This window comes from Rhizopus microsporus, assembly GCF_002708625.1.
Source record: "Rhizopus microsporus ATCC 52813 unplaced genomic scaffold scaffold_6, whole genome shotgun sequence".
In the NCBI taxonomy this organism is placed as follows: domain Eukaryota; kingdom Fungi; phylum Mucoromycota; class Mucoromycetes; order Mucorales; family Rhizopodaceae; genus Rhizopus; species Rhizopus microsporus.
Window position 1 is genome coordinate 1,126,699 of NW_019671921.1, and position 20,145 is coordinate 1,146,843.

Sequence of the window (20,145 nt, forward strand, 5' to 3'; positions counted from 1 at the left end):
TCTGACCACATTTAGACTAGACAGTTGGATATTCTTTTGGAGCACTAACTTGCTCAAGTTTCTAAAGAGTATTCAACTAGATGTAGCCACATTTGCCTCCTTTAAAGATATCATCTACGGTATGAAACTGTTTTTAGTGTCGGCGATAATCATACCACTCACTAGTTTAATCGTTTACCTTCTTTGTTTTCTTCCCCACATTTTCTCATGTATATTGGAGCGTACTGTGGTGTCTGTTATTATTGTAGTAGCGATAATAGGCAGAAAGCACAATGGAACTCTTTATGTTTCTTTTATTTTGAAGAAACAAAGATAAAGATATTGAAAATAATAGTTATACTTGTTATATGGAATTGTTGTAATTATGATTGTAATTAGTCAGTTTATGTTACTGAGCTTGTCATTGATGTGCGGGCACTGCCTATGGACTTTTATTCAACGTAGAATACGACACATACTTTGAGACTAGTGCTTCATTAGATAATATTATGGGCTCCTTGATGTAATATTTCCTGTTGGTTTCTTTCTTCTATAAGGACAGCCAATTCTTCTTTTATTATTACATATATTTCTACATAGTAGCCAGCATCATGGACACGAACACAAGTGAGACCACCAACAAAGTTCAAATCAAATATCTTGAGCACCATCGAGTTTGTAGGCATCTCTATATTCTTGATATTTGAAAAATTCTTTTTCTTTTTCGTCTTTTGCAAGCAGCCTCTGGGCGCTTACGATATGGATAATCACAATTAATTGAACCGTGGTGATGGACAACAAAATCTGGCGTATGGAGACCTACAACAATCAACAGTTTCTGTGATATGAAATACACAGATTAATGGTAAGAGAATGAGAATATATAGAATGATCGTATCTTACTATAGACTTGTGGATTGTCTGCTCTTGGTCGATTCTTATAAACACCATGGCTGCTTGCATGCCCAAGGGCGATATTTCACCTAACTGGAAAGATACGTCTAGGCGATCCAAGCACCACAAGAGTCGCTTGTGAATGTTAATGATCTTTTTTAGTTCAATACAGGTTAAGGTATCTTCGTAGTTGGCCATTGTAAGTATGTTGTATTTGTGGTTATATTATGTGAAAACAGCAAAGAGTGAATAGCAAACAATCACGGTTTTTATTACAAGTGTGAAAAAAGAGCTATTAAATGAGGGTACGACCGGAATATATACGAGGGGCGACGACTACAAATACCTGACATTGCCTATTAGCTGAAAATGAATAAATAGAGAATTAAGAGACGTGTAATCTATATAAGCACGACAAAGTAAAGAGAAAAGAAGCGAATAATAAAGAAAGATAGGGGGAAAAGAGGCAGAGAAAGAAGAAAAGAGGAGGATAAAGGCCGCTTTTATAGAAAATAATCTACTCAGTTTTAACTTTGCTCTTCATACACCATTCTCATTTAATCTTTTTCTCTCTCTTTCTGCTTAAAGTTTCCCGCTTGAGTAAATGCATATGCTACCATGGCTTCATATCCAGAATAGGAATCTTTTACCTTTCATAGAAAGGTATGCGCTACTGTCTCAAATGTTATTCAAAGTAGTTCCATTGTTAAGTGTAAAAAGAGGAACGCCTTCCTTAACGTCGATCCCTTATTGCATGGTTGACACTCCGAACAATGAAAAATGGGTCTTGAAAGGTGACACAATATCATTCTCAAAGCAAAGGAAAGGGTAACTTTATTTTATTAAAATAACACGACTTTATCTATTAAACAAAAGAAGGAAAAGAGAATAAAAGAACGATAAGAACGATGATGTGGACTTCAACAAGACGAGCAATCTATGATCTCAAAGTCTCTGTAGTAAAGGCAAACGTAGCAAAGACAACCTGTATTGATAATGTATAGCTTTACACTGTAAACTAACTTTGAAACACAAGTGCACTTCTGTTAACAGGCAGAATATTTAAGTTGATAGTATTGTCTTTGCTCCACTTCTGAAGGTTGTCTATCTCTCTTCTTTTTACTGTATACATTTTATCACGCTTTCTTCTCAGTGTATTCTTTAATACTACTTTTCTTCTTTCAAGCTCCCTCTTTATTCAGATGATTACAAAATATTGTCATCGTTTTTTTATTTTAAAAAAAGAAGAGCTAAAAGCCGTCATAGCGATATTGTGCTCTTTGCTGTAGTTTGTTACTGTGATACGATCAAGGGTGCTCCTCTTGAATGGTACACAAAGGATTGACAGTTGTTTTCTAAGCAAGACTTGTTGTTTTACATGTATGACCCTTTTGATGACTGTGAGGACAAGTTAGAAGGATTAGTATGCGCTAATGATAATGAAATTCGTTGACTACTCTATTGCAACAAAGTAGGTTACATATTCATAAAAGATTCATTGCAAACAAAAATATCTTGGTCGAATAGTACCAAGTCTCTCTCTCTTTTAACTCGTAGAATTTGAAACCATGTTTTTTATATAATCTTCTTCAAGTTTCTTTCATATAAGCAACACAACAAATTTAGTGCATTAGAAAAAATAAAGAAGCAATTATATGTCATGATACTCTATCATTATCTGCGGTAAATGTACTTAGTGATTTGCAAGAGCTTTTATCATTGTTGGTGCCAGACTGTGCTATATTGAACAGTTGAGTCATAGCCCATTCAGTAACCTACTGTAGGAATAATTTGATCTGGTCCGATTTTTATTCGCTAGACACAGTTCCAGTACCACAGAGCCATCTTGTAGTAGCTGATGTTGTACGTAAAGTGCTCTATCGTAATCAGTAGTCAGTTTAATAGTAATATCAATAGGTCATATCCTTCATCCATTGTGTGATATCTTTATTGTACTACCCTTTTTGGATTTTGCAGTGCCCCTGGTATTACCTATTTATTAAAACAGGGTGCAACTGCTGTGTTACTTGAATTTAAGCAAATTACAGAAATCAGTTTCACTATCACCTCAAAGTGAGTAGTTGACTACCAAAGTAGGACAATGTTACCAGCCCTGAGATCTTTTCAAATGCCCTCGAACTTGTAGCAACCACGACTCATTTATCAATTCTTTTATTGACGATCAAGTCATTAGAGCTTGGAACCAATTGTGACTACTTCATGTTGGTGTCTCAGTGTCCCTGAATAATAAGCCATGTTTGCTAAAGGACAAATATTGAAGATGTCTTTATTATTTTCTTACAATTATCAAAAGTCTAATATTTGTAAAGTCTATATAATGATGAAGTATAATGATTTATCTCTCTCGCACGAGAGATAAGAGGTTTATGATACAAATGAACTGCAGCGTTGTTCTTCTTATTGGTGTTTGTTCGCCAACTCAGTATGGGATTCGATATCGACAGCATCCCAAGGATAGACCAACCACTGATCAGGCATTTCAACAGCTGCAAAATAATTCTTTTTGATTTCTTCAGGTAAATCCTGCTTCTTTTGCTTCAACTTGTTGTGAAGTACAAAGACACCAAGGACCGTATTCGATTCACCAGGCTTCATACCATGACGAATTTCCTCAGCTTCAATATCCTTTTGTAATTCCTTGACAGCAAAGGCTAATGTCTGACGAGTATCATCGACTTCATCTACAATTAAGATACGACGGCCGAGCAAAGAAATTTCAGAATGAGATGCACCGAAATTGAGCCATTGTGTCTTTTGGACCTGAGTACCCGGTCTTTCTTCATTTCCCAGTTCCTCATAAAGAGAAAGGCCAATAGCTTGGATAGGAATGTTTCCACGGGATGTCTTTTTCAGAAAGGTACGGAGGATACGAGCAGGGATGAAACCGCCTCCACCGATGGCAATCATCAGGTCAGGTTTGAAGGTATCATTGATGTGGAAACGCTCAACAGCGTCTCTGATAGACTCATGGATTTGGTTATAGCTATATATATATACTTAGTTCAGTATACTTGGTTGTCATAGACATCAATAGCTTACCTGATATGTAATTTGGACATGACAAACAAGTGGGATATAAATCCAAAAAAAAAAGATTGCTTGTAAAAATCACAAGTTTATATAGACGTTTGACAGATAAGAAATCGAGTCACATTTGTGGCTGGGTTACACGTATCCTTTTTTTAGTAGGAGGTCGTTCTGCAAATGATCCTCAGCTTAATAATGAACTTTACATATCTAATGAATACGTTCCATGACACTCATTTGCATCATAAAGAGAGGGAAAAGTGGTGTCATGTTTATTTGCCGCTTGGGGGATGACTACGGTGTTTCCCACTCCAATTCTTTATAAAAGCTTCCATTCCACTTCGACTAGAGCAGTAATTGAATTCAGCCAATAAATAATCGAATTTTGGGACCTGCCATTTGTGTGTCTTTAATCACCTCTTGATCCTCTTTGCTGTAGGTGATCCCAACTAAATATCTCTTCTCCTAGAGTTGCTCTTTTCAGATAATATTTTTGTAATGTTTAGCATAAACTGCTTTTTTTTTTTTTTATAATCGATATGGTTTATATATAAGTCAATTTATGATGTTGCTTCATTTTTGTTAACTGGAATACATTTGAAGCGAATACCTGATATTTCGGATACGATTGTTGCGACTGAGAAGGTTGAAATTCTCACTATATGCCCCTTTTTTCAGGAGTTGATAAAAAAGTATCAGCAGACATGAACTATTGATAGCGAGTATTACTAATTGTTTTTTTTTTCCGCCTATTTGATTTGGTATAATTGGCAATAGAAGAGCTCTTTGACGCTATCCAGACTGTAATTCTCCATATATTGTAATAATGACTTGAAATATCGAATATATATAGCTCTGAATGAACAGTTACTGTACTGTGGTCTTGGGAAAAATTCACTACATTGAGTTGAACCTAATTTCTAATGTGGTCGAAATAAGGACGCACAAATAGACGAAATAAGCAGGTTGTTTTAAAGTTACTCAAAGATACAGACCAAGCTCCTCCCTCTCTCTCTCTCTACATATATACACTCTTTCTAGAAAATATTTTAGGTGCGATTCCTGCGGAAGGTCTGATTCAATGCAGTCTTAGAGTTCGTCAGCCTCCATTCAATAAAAAGAGAAAGCGGGAAGGTGAAGTTGGGTAAATGAGCAAAGGAGCGGTTACGAGGTACTATAACAGCTTTCTAAAAGCTACAATAGATGAAACGAATCGGTATTTGCACATGGAAGGTCACTACCTCGTGATGGATAATGCTCTTATCCATACATTTGAGGACATAGCCAAATACGTAGAATCTCGTGGTTACCGCTCCGCTTATTTGCTTCCATATTCTCCAGAGCTCAATCCAATTGAGAAATTCTAGTCAGTGGTCAAAAGCAAAGTGAAACACAACAAGTTTCTCGAGAAGGAAACGCTGATGACCCAGATCAGCGAAGTTTCTAATGGTTTGAGGCTGAGGTTGAAGATGAGATCGTTGGACACTCTCATAAATGGTTGGACAAATGTCATAATAAACAAGCACTCTGAAGATGCTTCATTCGATGTCATTCACGGCATTGGGTGAGGCTTGCTTGAAACTACATTCTTACAAGTGCTGGGAACAAAAAGCCTCTTATGTAATGTACTGTAATGACTGATAATGATTTCATCAAAAGGTAAACAATTAAAAAAAGACCATAAAGTCAAGGGAAACTAGGTACGATTGACGATATAAAACAATATAAAACGATTTAAAACGATTTAAAATGATTGGCCTGGTCAAGCGACTTAGAAGATGGCGATTGTTGAGCGCAGCCTAAGATATTTTTCATCTTTCCTTTTCACACAGAAAGCTTTATATCAAAGTGATATAATCAAAAAGTAATGAAATCAATGAGAAAAGGATAGGAATAAAGAAAAGACACGTATAATCATCAATTGCTGGTATAAGAGCGTCGCTTGGCGGATCGAGATGGCGGAACAAGTCTTACAAACCTTTCATCATCGAGACTCTTTCGTTTGAATGATGGTTGTGGTTGTGGTGAGGGCGAGCACAAAGATTGAAAGCATTCGAGAATGGGAATAAGGTACTGGGAAATTTCGCGAATAGATACAGGAATTGTAATGTCACCAACTTTAGCCATCACGTAAAGACCATCGGCGAGCAGAGCGGTGAGGAATACAGCCATTCGAAAACCAACAGCTTGAATGGTGAGATATCCCTGAAGATCATGTTGATCGATCGAGTTTTCTGATAAAACATCCAAACGTATGAGATCCTTTGATGCAAGATACTTAGATATATTTGTGTGTTTCATTTCAATGAAGCCAAGCGAAAATCCAAAGAACAAACCATTCATCCTTGTCGTGGCTGAATCAGGTCTTGCAGGAGAGATTGAAGTATCCTGATTATATTCTTCGTTCAACACTGATGTTCTAATACATAAACAATGTCGAGCAAGATTTTTTTCTATGTCTACCTCCACGCAGGCACCACTCTTTCTTTTACCACCGAAAAAGCACTTCTTGCTCTGGATCATCAAACGGACCGGACAAGATAGGATTTACGTAGCGCTGACAGTGTTTCGTTTCTTTGGTGGTATCCATGAGCGCCTGATTTGGTAGTTTTTCAATACTAAAAAAATGTGGGCCACGAATCAAACATACTAAGGCGTTGACTCCGAACGGAGGCTTACAGTTTAGCAATTGACTTAAGAACCTTGTCTTCGTTTGGAGTCACAGTTTTGCAAAGACTATACACTTGAATCACAGTATTCAATCACGAAGTGCGTTAGGACCTGACGTCCCTGATCACAAGTGGTTAAAGTAAAAACACCGATTTCGTTCATCAATTTTACCTTGACGATCTCAGACACATGTTGCACTGCATTGATCGAGAAATCCTTACCGTAAGCACCAACATTCAGCTTTGCATGCATATCCTTAACAATTTTATTCATCAATTGTCGACCAAAGATGGGCACAATGTCTGGATGAAATCGGCCTCTTTGCACCAACAGAATGGATGATTTTAATCTACAAAAAAAAAAAAAAAAAGGCAAACACTTGGGTGCACTCAAAAATGCACCAGAAGCTAGACTAATACTACAGGCGCTACATCTATTCACTACCTATGATATCCTCCAACAAAGCTTTTGAATGTGTGGCACCACACTAAACATGACTTTATAAAATCGCCATATTGGCTTGTGTTCTTTTCAAGAAGAAGGAGATAAAAAGAAATGCTATTTTAATTTTATGTTGTCAATTTGATTAATAAAGAACCAAGATCAACTCAAGGATATTCTACATTAATGGATATCCTACTGGACAGCTTTATGCTTGGCATACACTTTGATAGTGTAAAGTTGTAGAGACAGCATAGGTTGCGCCCTATTTTCTGGTGCATGTAGTGTTGGCCTTTCAAAAAAGATGCGGCAACTTTTTTTCACAAGAACAGACTGTATCACAAAGATCTCCACCCCCTAAAAACAGTCACTTCGATAGCCCTTGTCATTGGACCAAATTTAACTAAAGCAGAGAATGGAAAGAGGAAACGATAATCAAACCTGTTTTCTTGTGTGCTTATTTCACAAGTATTTTTTTCTCTCCCCCTCTCCACCTTTTTCTTCTTATTTTCTAATTCTTTGTTCCCAAATGGTTCACAATTCCTTACTCGAAGCCGTTCAATTCTGTGACAAGTATCCATATGTGTTTGAAAAGACAGAGAAGCAACCTGTCGCCTTCAAGCACAACGACGCACTCCTCGGTCAGATCCTACCCAACGTTATCTCCGCGCTGACCGAATACAACAACTCGGTATCACCTTCACCTTTCAAGATCGAGCCTGACCTCGTGACGTTTGCCAATTGGGTGGATACCTTTGACAAGCGCACAGAGGTGATGAAGGTATTAGCAGACACTTGGCGAGAGCGTAAACTGTTTCCTGTTTTGGAGGGATGGAGAAATGAACTGTACCCTATCTATGGACATCATGATCTTGCCTTTGTCATGGAGCGTGCGGCTACACCCTTGTTTGGTGTATCCACATTTGGATGTCATCTGAATGCGTACGTGACGGATAATGAAGGCAATATTCACATGTGGGTAGCGCGAAGAGCAAAGACGAAGCCAACTTGGCCTAGCATGTTGGATAATTGCGTAAGTTACGCATTGTAAGACCTCAAGAAGATTATTTAATATATATATAAATAGGTTGCTGGAGGCATCTCCTACCAGTACCGTATCAAGGATACTATTGTCAAAGAATGTGATGAAGAAGCGAGTATTCCAGCAGAACTGGCTTCAAAGGTAAAACAAAAAAAGCTAAAATGTCAAAATAAGAGCGCCGACTGAAATGTCTATCAGGCACGCAGTACAAATGTCATCAGCTATTATACCTTTACGGACGGTGGCCTGCAGCCAGAGACAGAGTAAGTTGTAAAGAAAAAGTTCTCAAGTACATAAAAAGCTTAGATAGGATAGATACATTTTTGACCTAGAACTTCCTCAAGATTTTAAGCCCACACCTAAAGATGGTGAAGTCGATTGCTTTTACCTTTGGCCATTAGAAAAGGTAAACCCATTTTACAACTTTCTCTGTACTGATGACTTTGTTTTCTCAGGTCAAAGAGAGTATATTAAACCAAGAATGGAAATCAAATTCTGCTCTAGGTAAAAAAAAAAAAAGGGAATGAACAACAAGACTAACTTTTTTGTAGTGGCCATCGACTTTATGATGAGACATTCATATATCACGCCTGATGAAGAACCCGACTATATCAAGATCAGTTACCATCTTCACCGAAAACTCGAGTTTCCTACTCCCATTCGTAAATAAAAAATTTATTTAAAGCTTTGATGCATTCTGTGAGTCCTTGTAGAGAACAGCGTAACCGTTGCTGACGACGACAACGTCTCTTTCCTTGACCTTGGCAACAAAGATGACGCCCTCTGTCTTGGCATCGTTCGAAGGTGTCTTCCACATGTAGATCTCCACGGTTTCGCCTGGAAAGACGGGAGATGCAAAACGAGCCTCGATAGACTTGAAGCGGTAAGGGTCGTTATTGGCCAAGGATTTGATGATGGCGTGACCACAGGCGCCATAGGTACAGAGACCATGAAGGATGGGCTTGGGAAAACCGACACGGGGAGCTAGTTCGGTATCTGCGTGTAAGGGGTTATAGTCGCCCGAGAGACGGTAGAGAAGAGCTTGGTTAGGTTGGGTAGCAAAGGTTTCGACGGCATCAGGGTTACGCTTGGGAGGAGTGTAGGAAGTACCCTTAGGGCCTTTAGGTCCCTTTTTATCAAAAATAAGTATAAAGAGCTTTTATAAACAGCAATAACTTACGTTCCAACCACCATAACCACGGACAAAAGACTTACTGACCATACGACTATAATGGACCTTGTCTTGTTCATCTAATATATCAATGGTTGTCTCAATCACCATACCTGATCCCTTGTCATAGACGCCTGTACAGGTCTTGCGCGTGTTGAATCGACCGCCATTCACGGGGAAAGGTGTGATCACTTCCAAGGACTGTTCGCCATGTACGATCTTGTTGGGGTCGTAAGGAGGCATACCGGGTAACTTGTCACCGCTTTGTACACGTTCTTGGAATAAATTGACGTCGTAACTGTCTCCCTTTAATATCAATACAAGAGGATAGGTGGGTAAAGGGGCAAAATCCTTGCCTAAAAAAGATGAGAAAAAAAACGTATACAACATATATACACTTACGTAGTTCGTAAAGGTATTGAAGTTCATCTTCTTTTACACCAACGCCAAGTGCATATAAAAGGTAATCACGTTTGTTGCAAGCAACTTTTTCTGTCTTGAATACGTGTCCAACAGCTTTCTCGACGTCAACTTTGAATCCTTCAACTGGCATTTTAATATTTAAAAATAGAGAAAATACTTTGCTTCTTCAAATATGACTATGCTAGTCTGGATGCTGTACTTAAAATACAGTCAACTAACCTTAACGAATACAAGAAGGGAGTAAAAAAAAAAAAAAAGAAGCAAAAAAAGCTTATTTGAAAGAATAAAGATTTCTGCTTACCAAATTGATTTTCCCAGTCATTTTCTGGTTTCTCGGTGTTGTCTCTTTTAATAAAAAAAAAAAGTCAGACACAGTAGGGTATTTTTATCACAAAAGTATCATTATATAAATATGCTGGAAAGTATGAACATGGATCGTTTATTATACATCTTTGTCCAAGCAATGAAAGATTCCCTTAGAATATATACACAAGTTGGGTTTTGTACGACTATAAATTGCATTGGCCAATTGATTTCTTTTTTCACACTCAGCATTTATATCTCTTCAATAAAGAACAAAAAGTGAAGCGAGCCTTGATGAAATATCTCAAACTGTTGGTGTAAGGGAATTTCTACTATATTAATCTCGGGAAAAAACATTGAGCACTCTATATTCGTGTCAAAAGCTTGTACTAAGCAAGCGATATTGATATATTAATCAGACATAAAAAAAGCGCAAAAGGAAAAAAAAAAGTTTATGATTGAAAGTAGTCTGTCAATTTCTTCTGTTTGCCTTGTGGCTGTTGTTCATCATCTTTTCTTATTCTTTTATACATTATTTGACAAGAATCATAGAAGTTAACATCTTGATCAGTTCCAAAGAAAGACTGATATTTCATAATTGTGTGTAAAGCATCAAGCATGGCTTCTCTTCTTTTAAGATCTTCTTTAGTGGTATCATTCGGCTCATCTCCTATAGGCTTACTTTCTATTATGGTTGAGTAGCATAAAGATGTAAAAAGGATGACTTACCTTCTGATAACTCTAGCTGATCATCTTGGTTTATAGAATGAGCCATATTCAAAGAATGCAAACGCTGAGAAACGACATAACTAGGCTCACCACCGACCATGTCAGTCGTCAGACCGTGTCTTTTCTTGAACCGTTCAAACCAACCGTTTGAAAAGGAAGGAGAATTGGGAGAATCAGGATCCAATTTAAGATCGAATCGACAGATATTTTCACCCATCTGCTTAATCCTATTCCCACTCAAGGGAACATTCTGCTTTTGACAATCGATAATGTCATCGATCAGGAGCTTTTCAAGCTCAGGGTACTTGGACTTTCGTAGCGTCTTACGGTCAACACCGCCACAGAGACTTCCTTCCAGGATAGCCTTTACGTCATACTTGTGTCTGAACTTCCATAACTTGTTTATCGTTGACTGCGTAGGTGGCACCACCAGACCAAACTGCTTTTGCGCCCATTTGGTGACAGCCACTTGGGTTATGCCTTCGGTCTTTTCCATATAATCAATGATTTGTGCTTTTTGGACAAGTGTAAAGTTCTTGTTGAGTCTTTTGGATCGATCAGGTACGTAATATCTTGGCATCAGCTTTTTTGAAAAGAGAGAGAGAAAATAAAAAAAAAAGAAATCAAAACAAACAACACACAGACACATAGCGTATATCTACGTAGAATATGACACGACATGTAAACATGCGCCCCCTATTTTTTCATACTTTTCTTTTATTGGGTTAACTGGGATTCAAAAGTAAAAAGAGTAATGGGGGAAAGCCAACATCATTTCAATATGGGGCGATAATAATATAAACAAGTTCTCAACAGGGCCAAATAAAAAGAAAGCGCTGTGTCAATAGTGACCTATTCTCTCCTTGTTTTTTAATACCGTGTATTTTCTGACAAATAATTTTTATGTAACAAGAAATGTTTATGCAACCCTTTTAGAGTCGACAATAAATGTTGCAGCCAATGAATATCAATTTCGTATTTTTAGAAACCATGTCGCTTGTTAAAAGGTCATGGTGCCAGACGTTGTGTTTTTCAATACTCTTCAAGTACAAAACATCTCAACAGGGAAAAACAGTGGATAAATCGAGTTATATAACGCGAGTGAGGTTATTAAAAAATGATCCACATGTCGAAAGCCAGGCTGGAAAAATATGAGTTTGCTGAATGGGGCAACTTTACTAAACTGATTGAGCCACCATTTTATATTTCAACTAACCAAGTATGAGTGTATACTCCATCGGCCAATTGTCAACAAGGATTTTCTTTGACACTCGAGGTTTATGCTTGTCCGAAATATATGGAGCCGTCGAGCAACGATAATCTAACATATCACATTCTGATTTCGCACACAAAGGTCTGTGTGGATCGATGAAACCAACAGTAGATCGTCAAGGAGACCAAGCAAATTCAAAAGGCCGTCGTTTTTCTTGGGAATATCGAAACGATATCAATTCCGTAAAAGTGCCTCATGGGAGCGTCCGTAGCATTAATCTTCTCGTAGATTTTCTTGTGCGTGTAGCGTTTATCAAAAACAGTGGCTAGCGTACAGAAGCAACACCAATTTGTTTCTGTTTTGATTTAGCTGGGCGCTTTTTATATCCTTAATGCCAAATTGACTTGCAATAAATCATTGAACTGTGGTCAACTAGATCTATTTTAGATACAGGTCGATTGGCACATAAAGTTTTATACTGATGGAACTTGCGCGATATGTCTTCAGCACCGATTATTCAATAGCTTTCGGTTGTCGGTTCTGGCATGCAAGTATCCTAGAGAACCAATAGCGTGAGAGAGCTGCAAGCTAAAAAGAGAGAAAGAGAGAGTATCACGAAATTCACATGTGTGTTATCCATATGAAGGGCCAGTTCATCTTTGCTGTCAAAGAGCTCCACGCATGAGATGCAAGTCAACATAATAAGTGCATCCAGGAATGTCTTTAAGTTGGCTTCGTTATAGGAGCGCTAGTTACGCGTCGTTTTGTCGTTCTTTCACCGGGATTGTATAATCTTGTGGAATTTGAACAAGTGACTTTGACATTTTTGTAACGATGAGAAACAATCGCTGGCACGCTATAGGCATATCCTCTTTATCAGGACAACTAGTTTCACTTCCGTGGAGGCAAATGACAGACACTCATTTGAATAGTGTGTATAGTTTCGTCAAAGGGAAACACTACATGCACCAGAAAATTCACCAAAAGTTAGACTAATACTACAGGTGCTACCTCTATCCACTACCTGCGATATCCTCCAACAAAGCTTTTGAATGTGTGACACCACGCTAAACATGACTTTATAAAATCACCATATTGAATTGTTTCTTTTCAAGAAGAAAAAGAGATAAAAAAAGAAATGTTGTTATTGGCGTATTCTAATTTTATGTTGTCAGTTTGATAAACAAAGAACCAAGACCATCATGCGTAATTATAATGAATTCACATTTCATATCAAAGGATATTCCATTTGAAAGCCTTACAAATAGTGCCTAGAAGAAGAAGCGCCCATAGCATCAGCCTATTTTCTGGTGCATGTAGTGTTAGCCTTCGTCAAACGGTGAAGTAAATAACGAAACAATTAACAAAAGACTGTAGGAGACCGCTAATGTATCAACAATATTCTATGAATTGAGCGTGTAGACTGTCCTTATATCAATTGCTTGATCATGTGGTTTATAAGCAAAATTAGCACAATTCAATGTAGTCTATTGTTTGTACTGCGAGACAATTTATACTTTACAAGTATTTACAACAAAAGGGATATAAAATGTAATTAAACAAATGCAAAAATAACAATAATAATAGCCATTCTTTAAGTCCAAGTGGACTTACACTGGCTTATTCAGAATGAGAAGATTGGCCATTGAAAGTTGGAATGAACAACATGGTTGAGATAATATTTCGAAATGGGAGTGATCTGGACAGACACTGAATTTTGAAGACGGTGAAATCGGAGCCTGAACAGATACAAGGTGAAGTGACATTTTCCTCAATCTTCAAACTGCTGTCTTTCACTCAATTCGTATCCATTTTTAACGCGCTCAAAACCACCAGCATTGCCAAATCATCCTCTGTCTCTTCATGATAGCCAGAAGCCACTATTCCCTAAAGAAGCGTACAAAACATCACGTGATCAAAGATATGATCAGGGCGAATATTATCCTCCGTCACAGAGGGGAGAGTAAACAAAGAAGTGATGACAGCTAAATTGTGCAAGCTTTTATGTATTTGCGCATCCACACACTATTTCCAGAAATTAATAGCGTCCCAAGGTGTCGTTTTTTGTATATTTTGTATTATGGAATTCCGAATTATGCGACATAACTTTCAGGAAAAACTGTATCAAACGGTTAAAAGGTTTCCAGTGTAGAAAGAAGGGAATGTGTAACTCGACACCCATACAAAGTGAAGGGTAGTTTCACAGTGTGTACAATAATGGAATACAAAAGCAAGGAAGCCTTCCTGGTTCGATTATATTTCACTTTTTCATTCCCCTTGTTCATCTAGTTGACAGGTAAGCCAAGTCTTTTTCTTTTCTTTTTTTTTTTCTTCATGGGAAACAAGTTTACAAAGATACGAAATAATACATATTTTAGTAATAAAACACATTTGACAGACATGAGCGAGACCAAGGTTGATGATAGTAAAAAGACAGATATACCCACAAAGAGAGAATTTCATCAAGTAGAGACGTCTACTTACTGGTTGCCCAAAGATGAGGACGAGCAGTTGAGATTGACAGGTGTAAGTTGTGTATGCCTGTGTGATACAATGAGTCTAAATATGTTGTTATAGCAACATGGCATTTTCAAATATATAGCTGGAGGGTAACGAAAGAATGGTAACTTATAATGTCATTTGATAACATCCTTTTATAGAAACGTTCGTCCAAAGGTCTTGAAGGCTCTGGATTTCAAGGGCGGACTTGAAGTACTTGACGTCGGATGTGGATCAGGCGTGTGGGTCATGGTAACTCCAGACAATTTTCATTTAAAACAAAGACTCACTGTGAATTAGGATATGATCTCTGAGTATCCCAATTGCAATTACTATGGCTGTGATATGGTAGATGTTGTCAATAAGAACATGATGCCAAAACAATTCCAGTTTACCATTGGTAATATCCTTGAAGGTTTACCGTATCCAGACAACTCGTTTGATTTTGTTCATATGAGACTATTTGTTGCTGCATTAAAAATCGAGGAATGGCCATTGGCGATCAAGGAGCTGGTCCGTGTGACTAAGCCAGGAGGTTACTTTCAAATGGTTGAGCTCGATATGAGGGTAAAAAAGAAAAAGAAGAATAAAAAAAAGGAGCGATTTCTTGACAAACTTCATTAGATACCTGAACTAAAAGAAGGACAAGAGAAGGATGCATTCTACAGGTTGATGGAAGCAGGTAAATCCTCCTCTTTATAAATAACATGCCCTCACCATTTAATGCATAGCCAATATTACATGCAAGGCAAGAGGACAAGATGCAAGAATTGGAAGAGAATTAGAAAGAATGGTATCCGAAGCTGATCATATCACAATCACTGACACTAAATACGGATACATTGATACAAGTAAGCTTCTTTTTTTCAGAATTTAACACCATAACCTCTAACCATGCCAGTACTAGCCAATGGTACAAATGAGGCCAAGATGGCCATTTGGGCTTGGATACAGTTTGCAAAGAGTGGCATGCCCATGTTTGGTCCTGTGTTGGGCTTAAAGAATGTACAGGAACAACAAAATTATTTGAAAGAACTTGAGTATTGTATGACATCGATCAATGGCCATGCTCATGTGTACACCGTAGTTGCTCAAAAAGTCGAATAAAAAGTGTTCAAACTGTGTATCTTGAGTATATTTTCTTTGGAAGATGGTTAAAAACAATAAAGGGGAAAACCTGTACTGGTATATTGATTTTTACAAGATGAGACAACAATATCACATTGACTACATTCCCTGTGAGGTTTTTGAAGCCTTGCGCCCTTAATTATGGCTATACGAGTAGTATAGCTCCCATTCTTTAAACCATTAAACTGTTATGGATTGGTCTTTATCCCAAAGATATCTTACACACTCCATCAATCTCGTCACATTATCTCGACTCTCATCATTCTTGCTTCGAAATCAAAGTTAAACACGACACCTTTTCCTCTTTTGCTAATAACTATGGATGCTCTAACGTTTGTGTAAAATCAGACTTCCATAGCACTTTTGCATCTAAGAAAGAAATACGCAACTTCTGTTTTCAATCTCAGATTCTTAAATTGGGGTGAGTATAGTCTTTTATAGTAATTTTGGTTCTCCCATCGGTCCCTTTTCACATGTCTATGATGATAAAGGCATAAAAGTTGTTTTTAATAGACTCTGTGAATAATAATAAAACTTGTAATTTCAACTAACAAAAGGAGAAAGGAGGGGGATGTAAAATTTCTCTCTCTCTTTCTCTCTTTCTCTTTCTTTATTGTAATTTTACGAGTGAAATGCGGAGAGTGTAACTTTATTCTTTTTTGTACAGATCAAGATGACATAAAGAAAAATTAAAATCAGTGACTATAAAAGCAGCAAGAGCAAAAATTATATATTTTTTTTTATTATCTTCTTCTTTACAAAATGTCTGATATCGTCGTTCCTGGTTTCAAAAGCTCTGAATTGATTGCTGAACTTAACAAGTCATTCGAAAACTACAGTCCTGAAGAAAAGCAAAAGTTAATCAAGCAAGTCAATGGTGTCTTTCAATTTGTCATCAAGAACAACGAAGGTAAAGAAGAGGTCTTTGTCGTCGATGTCAAGAAGGAAGGTAAAGTTAGTCGTGGTAAGGGTGTCAAGCCTGATGCTATCTTGACCTTGAAGGATCAAGACTTTGTTGACTTGGCTACTGGTAAATTAAATGGTCAAAAGGCTTATATGAGTGGTAAACTCAAGATTAAGGGTCAAATCATGTTGGCTATGAAATTGGATACCGTCTTCAAGGCCGTTAAGCCTGCTGCTAAGCTTTAATTTATTTTATTTTTGTACAGAAATGATTATGTAATAAACAAGTGCCTTTATAAATTTATTCAAGGAGCAATTCAGTCTAATTCATGACTGACTAGGGTTTTCTTAAAAAAAAAAAAGAGGAATTAACACACTTCCCCTCTCTTTTTTTTTTTTTTCCTGTGTAAATAACAAAAAACATAATTGTCCTTATTCCAACAAAAGAAGGACATTATTTCCCTTTGCATATTGGTGTGATTACGGCAGCCAAGAATTCAAAGGCCGATGAGGCAAGAAAAAATTCGGTCCTGTTAAAAAGCACATTAAAGCAGGTAAATAAATGTCAATTAATGGAAGGAATGTGAGAAATCATGACTGAATGGAAGTTATTTCAGTTCTTTACGGTAACAAAGCACTTCTGTTTCATTTAAGAGACTTGTTCGTAAAATATAAAGAAAAAGCGAATTCTCTGTAATTTAGTCATTATGTTGGTCATTTAGAAATTAGAAAGCAAGTACAGTCTATACGCGTTATAGTGTAGCTTTTATATTCGCTTGTTGTTCTATCTAAGTGTAAAGTAAGCAGAAAAAGAAAAAGAAAAGATGCTAGTTATAGTTGTGCAATTTGACTTGTTAATTCTCAAAATGTAACGTTGGTAGTTTCAATTCATTTGTAAACATTCAAAAGTCTTTATATCTTCTAAGTTACTTCAAAGCTGCTTTACAATAGTAGTTATTAGCTTTTACTGCTCTTATATCTTAAATATCCCAGAAGGAAAAAAAGACATGTGGCATAGTAGTAAATTATTTCCTGATTAAGTGGCAAGGCCGCTGGGAATGAAAGGGTTGTCGCTTATAAGCTAAATCTACTCTGTATTTTCTTTTCTCCTAAGTACTTCGCAAAAAACAAAACACTTTTACTAACAAAAAAAACAATTCTTAGTGAAATGGCTTTAACAAAGTTTTAATAGACTTGTAGCTATGGTTATTTGAATAAATTGTTGTATGGTACTAGCTTATGCAGGGTAAAGGTATTATACGTCCTTTTAAAAACTACTGCTAACAACTCTCTTTTATATAGTCTACTTTTATTTTTTAAGATACTATTGTACCGTTGAAATAAAAGGCAAAAGATATTCTTTATTTTAAAAGGATGATCTTTACTAATTAATCTTTTTATATTAACTTATAGTGCAAGACACTTGCTGATGAATAATAGCTGCTACATGATCTTTAAAGAAAGGTTATATCGTTTTGTAAGGTTGCTATGGTAAGTACCATCATGTATACCCCCTTCAAATGAAGCCTTTAAAGTCTCTCATTTGCTGTTTTCGTTTATTGCTTTTATTTCTTACTACAACATAATAAAAATTGTACTTTATAAAACAAATACCATTCTTTTTCTACCAAGAATAACCGGTAAAGAAGTGTCCCAATATATCAATTATGAAAGATCTAAAGAAGCATATGTACCAATAATAAATGCTCATCTAAAAAAAAGCGTCAATAGTATGCTCATCGTCTATAGAAAGAGGCTAATAAGCAATGGTTAACAGTATAAATCATACGTTAAAGAGCCAGTAAGTATGCGTATAGATCCGTGTTTTTGGTATCACTTACTCCCAAAGACATCCCAAAAAACATTTATAATCGGGACGTTTTCAGGTACCCAAAAACAAATGTTTTCGGGATATTTTTGGTGTTTGCCAAAAAGGGAACACATCGAGTTATTCCGATCACAAATGTTTTTGGGATGTTTTCGGGTCCAAATAAGGTCCAGTGTTTTTTCCTGGACAAATCAATTTTCTTTTCAGACAGAAGGATATGTTTTTTAGGCAGAAGAGTAATTAATCATTCTGAAAGCATCGTGGGAGAGAATAGGTGGTTCAAATTCGAGTTGCAGCTTTCTGAGAAAACTCTTGAATTTAATAAGTATCGCACGCCACTGCCATATATTAAAAGGCGATAATGTGAGGTCTATGACAAAAATAAAGTTATCCTGTTTTTAAGGATACCAACAGAGACAATATAATAAAATTTAAAAAATTAAATGTCGTTTTTACAAGGTGAAAATAAATTAAATTGACGGTGGTCGTTTCCTGTCTTTCAAGAAGTAAGGCTCGTAAATCCTCGCTTTATTCAAATATTGACATTCTTAAAAGGGCACTTTAAAGCAAAAGTTGATTGCGTACTTAAACACTTGATAATTGGTGAAATAAAAAGGGGTGCATTCTAGAAGATACTGATAAGGAGGAAGGTTCAGTTTTGTATATATATATATATATGTTTGGCCACTACCAGACTATTTCAGGCACGTGTATGTAGTGTCTATTTTGTTGGAATATTGCTACGAACTTATATGGTGAGAGAGAGCTTTCATAATATGAATCCTGTCATGGCGTCTTCTTCAATAATATGTCTACCTTGAGAACAGAAGCAAAGTAGTCTCAAAGATGAAAAAGAAAGAAAAGTCACTCTATACTTCAAATCCTTGTAATATTTTAGGCGTATAAAGACGAAGATGAATGTCAACATATAAACAAATTGACAACAAGGGAGCTTCAAGAAGCCACCAATAAGTACGTGTTTATCGACCCAGGGTGCCGTAACTTGTTGTATTGTATGCATGAGAGAAGTAAATCAAATAGCAAGAGTGTTTTCTATTGGTATACTCTTAACCAAAGGACCAAAGAAACCAAGTGGAAGAAATTTACTAAATTGCGTCAAAATACGAAACCTGAAGAAGTAAAACAATCTGAAGCATATCTTTCAAAACATCCAGCTTTGACCGTTAACGTTCTTCAATTTGCCGAATACTTGAAAGTCAGGGCAAGAGTTCATGAGGCATTGTCCACATATTACATGAATGAAGATAATGAACATCACAATCATGATTTAATTCCATTCCGAAAGATGAAGCTATCTTCGATCGTCAACAGGCAGCAGTCTGACAGCCAGGTATCAGCAAAAATTCGAGAGAAGTTCGGAAAAGACTCTATTATCGTCATTGAGGATTGATCTGCTGCAAACCAAAAGTATCATGAATCAATCCGTGGCAAGGGTATGCGAAGAATGTTGAAGAAACATGGTTTTTCCGTTTATTTGATCGATGAACACAAGACGTCTTTTTGTCCTACCTGTAAAAATGGAAAATTAGAAAAGTTTGCAAAAGTCCCTAATCCACGACCATTTCGACAAGCATGCCAGCCTATAGTCTTGTGTCACTGACTCTTAAGGTAACATGTTCTTAATTTCTAAAATGCAGACAACTATTTCATTAACTTTTTTTCTTAGATGCACAAATCAAAAATGTTTGGAGCCAAGAGATCAATGGAATAGGTATCTAGTAGCTGTTTTGAATTTCAAAGCAATCATGAACAGTCATCGACAAGTACTTGATCGCTCTTCAAGATTTCAGAGGCGAACCCTCGAGCTTTCTTCAACATATACTGAAGTCTCTTCCTAAAGAAAATCCACTCTA

At 36.8% G+C, this 20,145-nt stretch overlaps 9 protein-coding genes across 9 annotated transcripts; 4 read left to right on the plus strand and 5 right to left on the minus strand.

Annotated features, from left to right (window-relative positions):
• Nucleotides 1-411: 411 nt before the first annotated feature.
• On the minus strand, nt 412-1,230 carry RHIMIDRAFT_280473 (uncharacterized protein). The gene is made up of 2 exons (XM_023612914.1): nt 883-1,230; nt 412-817 (listed from the first exon to the last, which is right to left on the minus strand). Exons 1-2 carry the CDS (start codon nt 1,069-1,071, stop codon nt 668-670), a joined length of 339 nt encoding a protein of 112 aa, XP_023467500.1. The 5' UTR covers nt 1,072-1,230; the 3' UTR covers nt 412-667.
• A 1,710-nt stretch (nt 1,231-2,940) lies between these two features.
• On the minus strand, nt 2,941-3,989 carry RHIMIDRAFT_225915 (PRTase-like protein). Its single transcript, XM_023607541.1, has 2 exons — nt 3,934-3,989; nt 2,941-3,877 (listed from the first exon to the last, which is right to left on the minus strand). Exons 1-2 carry the CDS (start codon nt 3,951-3,953, stop codon nt 3,292-3,294), a joined length of 606 nt encoding a protein of 201 aa, XP_023467501.1. The 5' UTR covers nt 3,954-3,989; the 3' UTR covers nt 2,941-3,291.
• Nucleotides 3,990-5,838: 1,849 nt separating this feature from the next.
• Nucleotides 5,839-6,264, minus strand: RHIMIDRAFT_250923 (uncharacterized protein; the record flags this gene model as incomplete). The annotated part of the gene is made up of 1 exon (XM_023610775.1): nt 5,839-6,264. One exon carries the CDS (start codon nt 6,262-6,264, stop codon nt 5,839-5,841), a length of 426 nt encoding a protein of 141 aa, XP_023467502.1.
• Nucleotides 6,265-7,495: 1,231 nt separating this feature from the next.
• Nucleotides 7,496-8,989, plus strand: RHIMIDRAFT_124941 (uncharacterized protein). The gene is made up of 6 exons (XM_023605455.1): nt 7,496-8,065; nt 8,120-8,215; nt 8,273-8,337; nt 8,390-8,480; nt 8,530-8,578; nt 8,626-8,989. Exons 1-6 carry the CDS (start codon nt 7,562-7,564, stop codon nt 8,742-8,744), a joined length of 924 nt encoding a protein of 307 aa, XP_023467503.1. The 5' UTR covers nt 7,496-7,561; the 3' UTR covers nt 8,745-8,989.
• RHIMIDRAFT_201068 (Thioesterase/thiol ester dehydrase-isomerase) lies at nt 8,754-9,798 on the minus strand (the record flags this gene model as incomplete). The annotated part of the gene is made up of 3 exons (XM_023606504.1): nt 8,754-9,203; nt 9,255-9,601; nt 9,648-9,798. The coding sequence occupies 3 exons, from the start codon at nt 9,796-9,798 to the stop codon at nt 8,754-8,756; spliced, it is 948 nt and encodes a 315-aa protein (XP_023467504.1).
• A 396-nt stretch (nt 9,799-10,194) lies between these two features.
• On the minus strand, nt 10,195-11,372 carry RHIMIDRAFT_280477 (uncharacterized protein). The gene has a single exon (XM_023612915.1). The coding sequence runs from the start codon at nt 11,278-11,280 to the stop codon at nt 10,660-10,662; it is 621 nt and encodes a 206-aa protein (XP_023467505.1). The 5' UTR covers nt 11,281-11,372; the 3' UTR covers nt 10,195-10,659.
• A 2,758-nt stretch (nt 11,373-14,130) lies between these two features.
• Nucleotides 14,131-15,925, plus strand: RHIMIDRAFT_291435 (S-adenosyl-L-methionine-dependent methyltransferase). Its single transcript, XM_023613809.1, has 8 exons — nt 14,131-14,209; nt 14,292-14,439; nt 14,491-14,522; nt 14,574-14,664; nt 14,713-14,979; nt 15,037-15,094; nt 15,144-15,263; nt 15,320-15,925. The coding sequence occupies exons 2-8, from the start codon at nt 14,314-14,316 to the stop codon at nt 15,517-15,519; spliced, it is 894 nt and encodes a 297-aa protein (XP_023467506.1). The 5' UTR covers nt 14,131-14,209; nt 14,292-14,313; the 3' UTR covers nt 15,520-15,925.
• Nucleotides 15,926-16,302: 377 nt separating this feature from the next.
• Nucleotides 16,303-16,689, plus strand: RHIMIDRAFT_201222 (sterol-binding-like protein; the record flags this gene model as incomplete). Its single annotated transcript, XM_023606516.1, has 1 exon — nt 16,303-16,689. The coding sequence occupies one exon, from the start codon at nt 16,303-16,305 to the stop codon at nt 16,687-16,689; it is 387 nt and encodes a 128-aa protein (XP_023467507.1).
• Nucleotides 16,690-19,286: 2,597 nt separating this feature from the next.
• Nucleotides 19,287-19,682, plus strand: RHIMIDRAFT_236848 (uncharacterized protein; the record flags this gene model as incomplete). The annotated part of the gene is made up of 1 exon (XM_023608644.1): nt 19,287-19,682. The coding sequence occupies one exon, from the start codon at nt 19,287-19,289 to the stop codon at nt 19,680-19,682; it is 396 nt and encodes a 131-aa protein (XP_023467508.1).
• Between the last annotated feature and the right edge of the window lie 463 nt (nt 19,683-20,145).

Coding starts and splice junctions, on each gene's coding strand:
- RHIMIDRAFT_280473 (XM_023612914.1), bottom strand. CDS start 1,071: ATGGCCAACTACGAAGATACCTTAACCTGTATTGAACTAAAAAAGATC. Junction 818..882: donor AGACAATCCACAAGTCTATA/GTAAGATACGAT, acceptor TTCATATCACAG/AAACTGTTGATTGTTGTAGG.
- RHIMIDRAFT_225915 (XM_023607541.1), bottom strand. CDS start 3,953: ATGTCCAAATTACATATCAG. Junction 3,878..3,933: donor ATGTCCAAATTACATATCAG/GTAAGCTATTGA, acceptor ATATATATATAG/CTATAACCAAATCCATGAGT.
- RHIMIDRAFT_124941 (XM_023605455.1), top strand. CDS start 7,562: ATGGTTCACAATTCCTTACTCGAAGCCGTTCAATTCTGTGACAAGTAT. Junction 8,066..8,119: donor CTAGCATGTTGGATAATTGC/GTAAGTTACGCA, acceptor ATATATAAATAG/GTTGCTGGAGGCATCTCCTA. Junction 8,338..8,389: donor GGCCTGCAGCCAGAGACAGA/GTAAGTTGTAAA, acceptor TAGATAGGATAG/ATACATTTTTGACCTAGAAC.
- RHIMIDRAFT_280477 (XM_023612915.1), bottom strand. CDS start 11,280: ATGCCAAGATATTACGTACCTGATCGATCCAAAAGACTCAACAAGAAC.
- RHIMIDRAFT_291435 (XM_023613809.1), top strand. CDS start 14,314: ATGAGCGAGACCAAGGTTGATGATAGTAAAAAGACAGATATACCCACA. Junction 14,440..14,490: donor AGCAGTTGAGATTGACAGGT/GTAAGTTGTGTA, acceptor ATGTTGTTATAG/CAACATGGCATTTTCAAATA. Junction 14,665..14,712: donor GATCAGGCGTGTGGGTCATG/GTAACTCCAGAC, acceptor ACTGTGAATTAG/GATATGATCTCTGAGTATCC.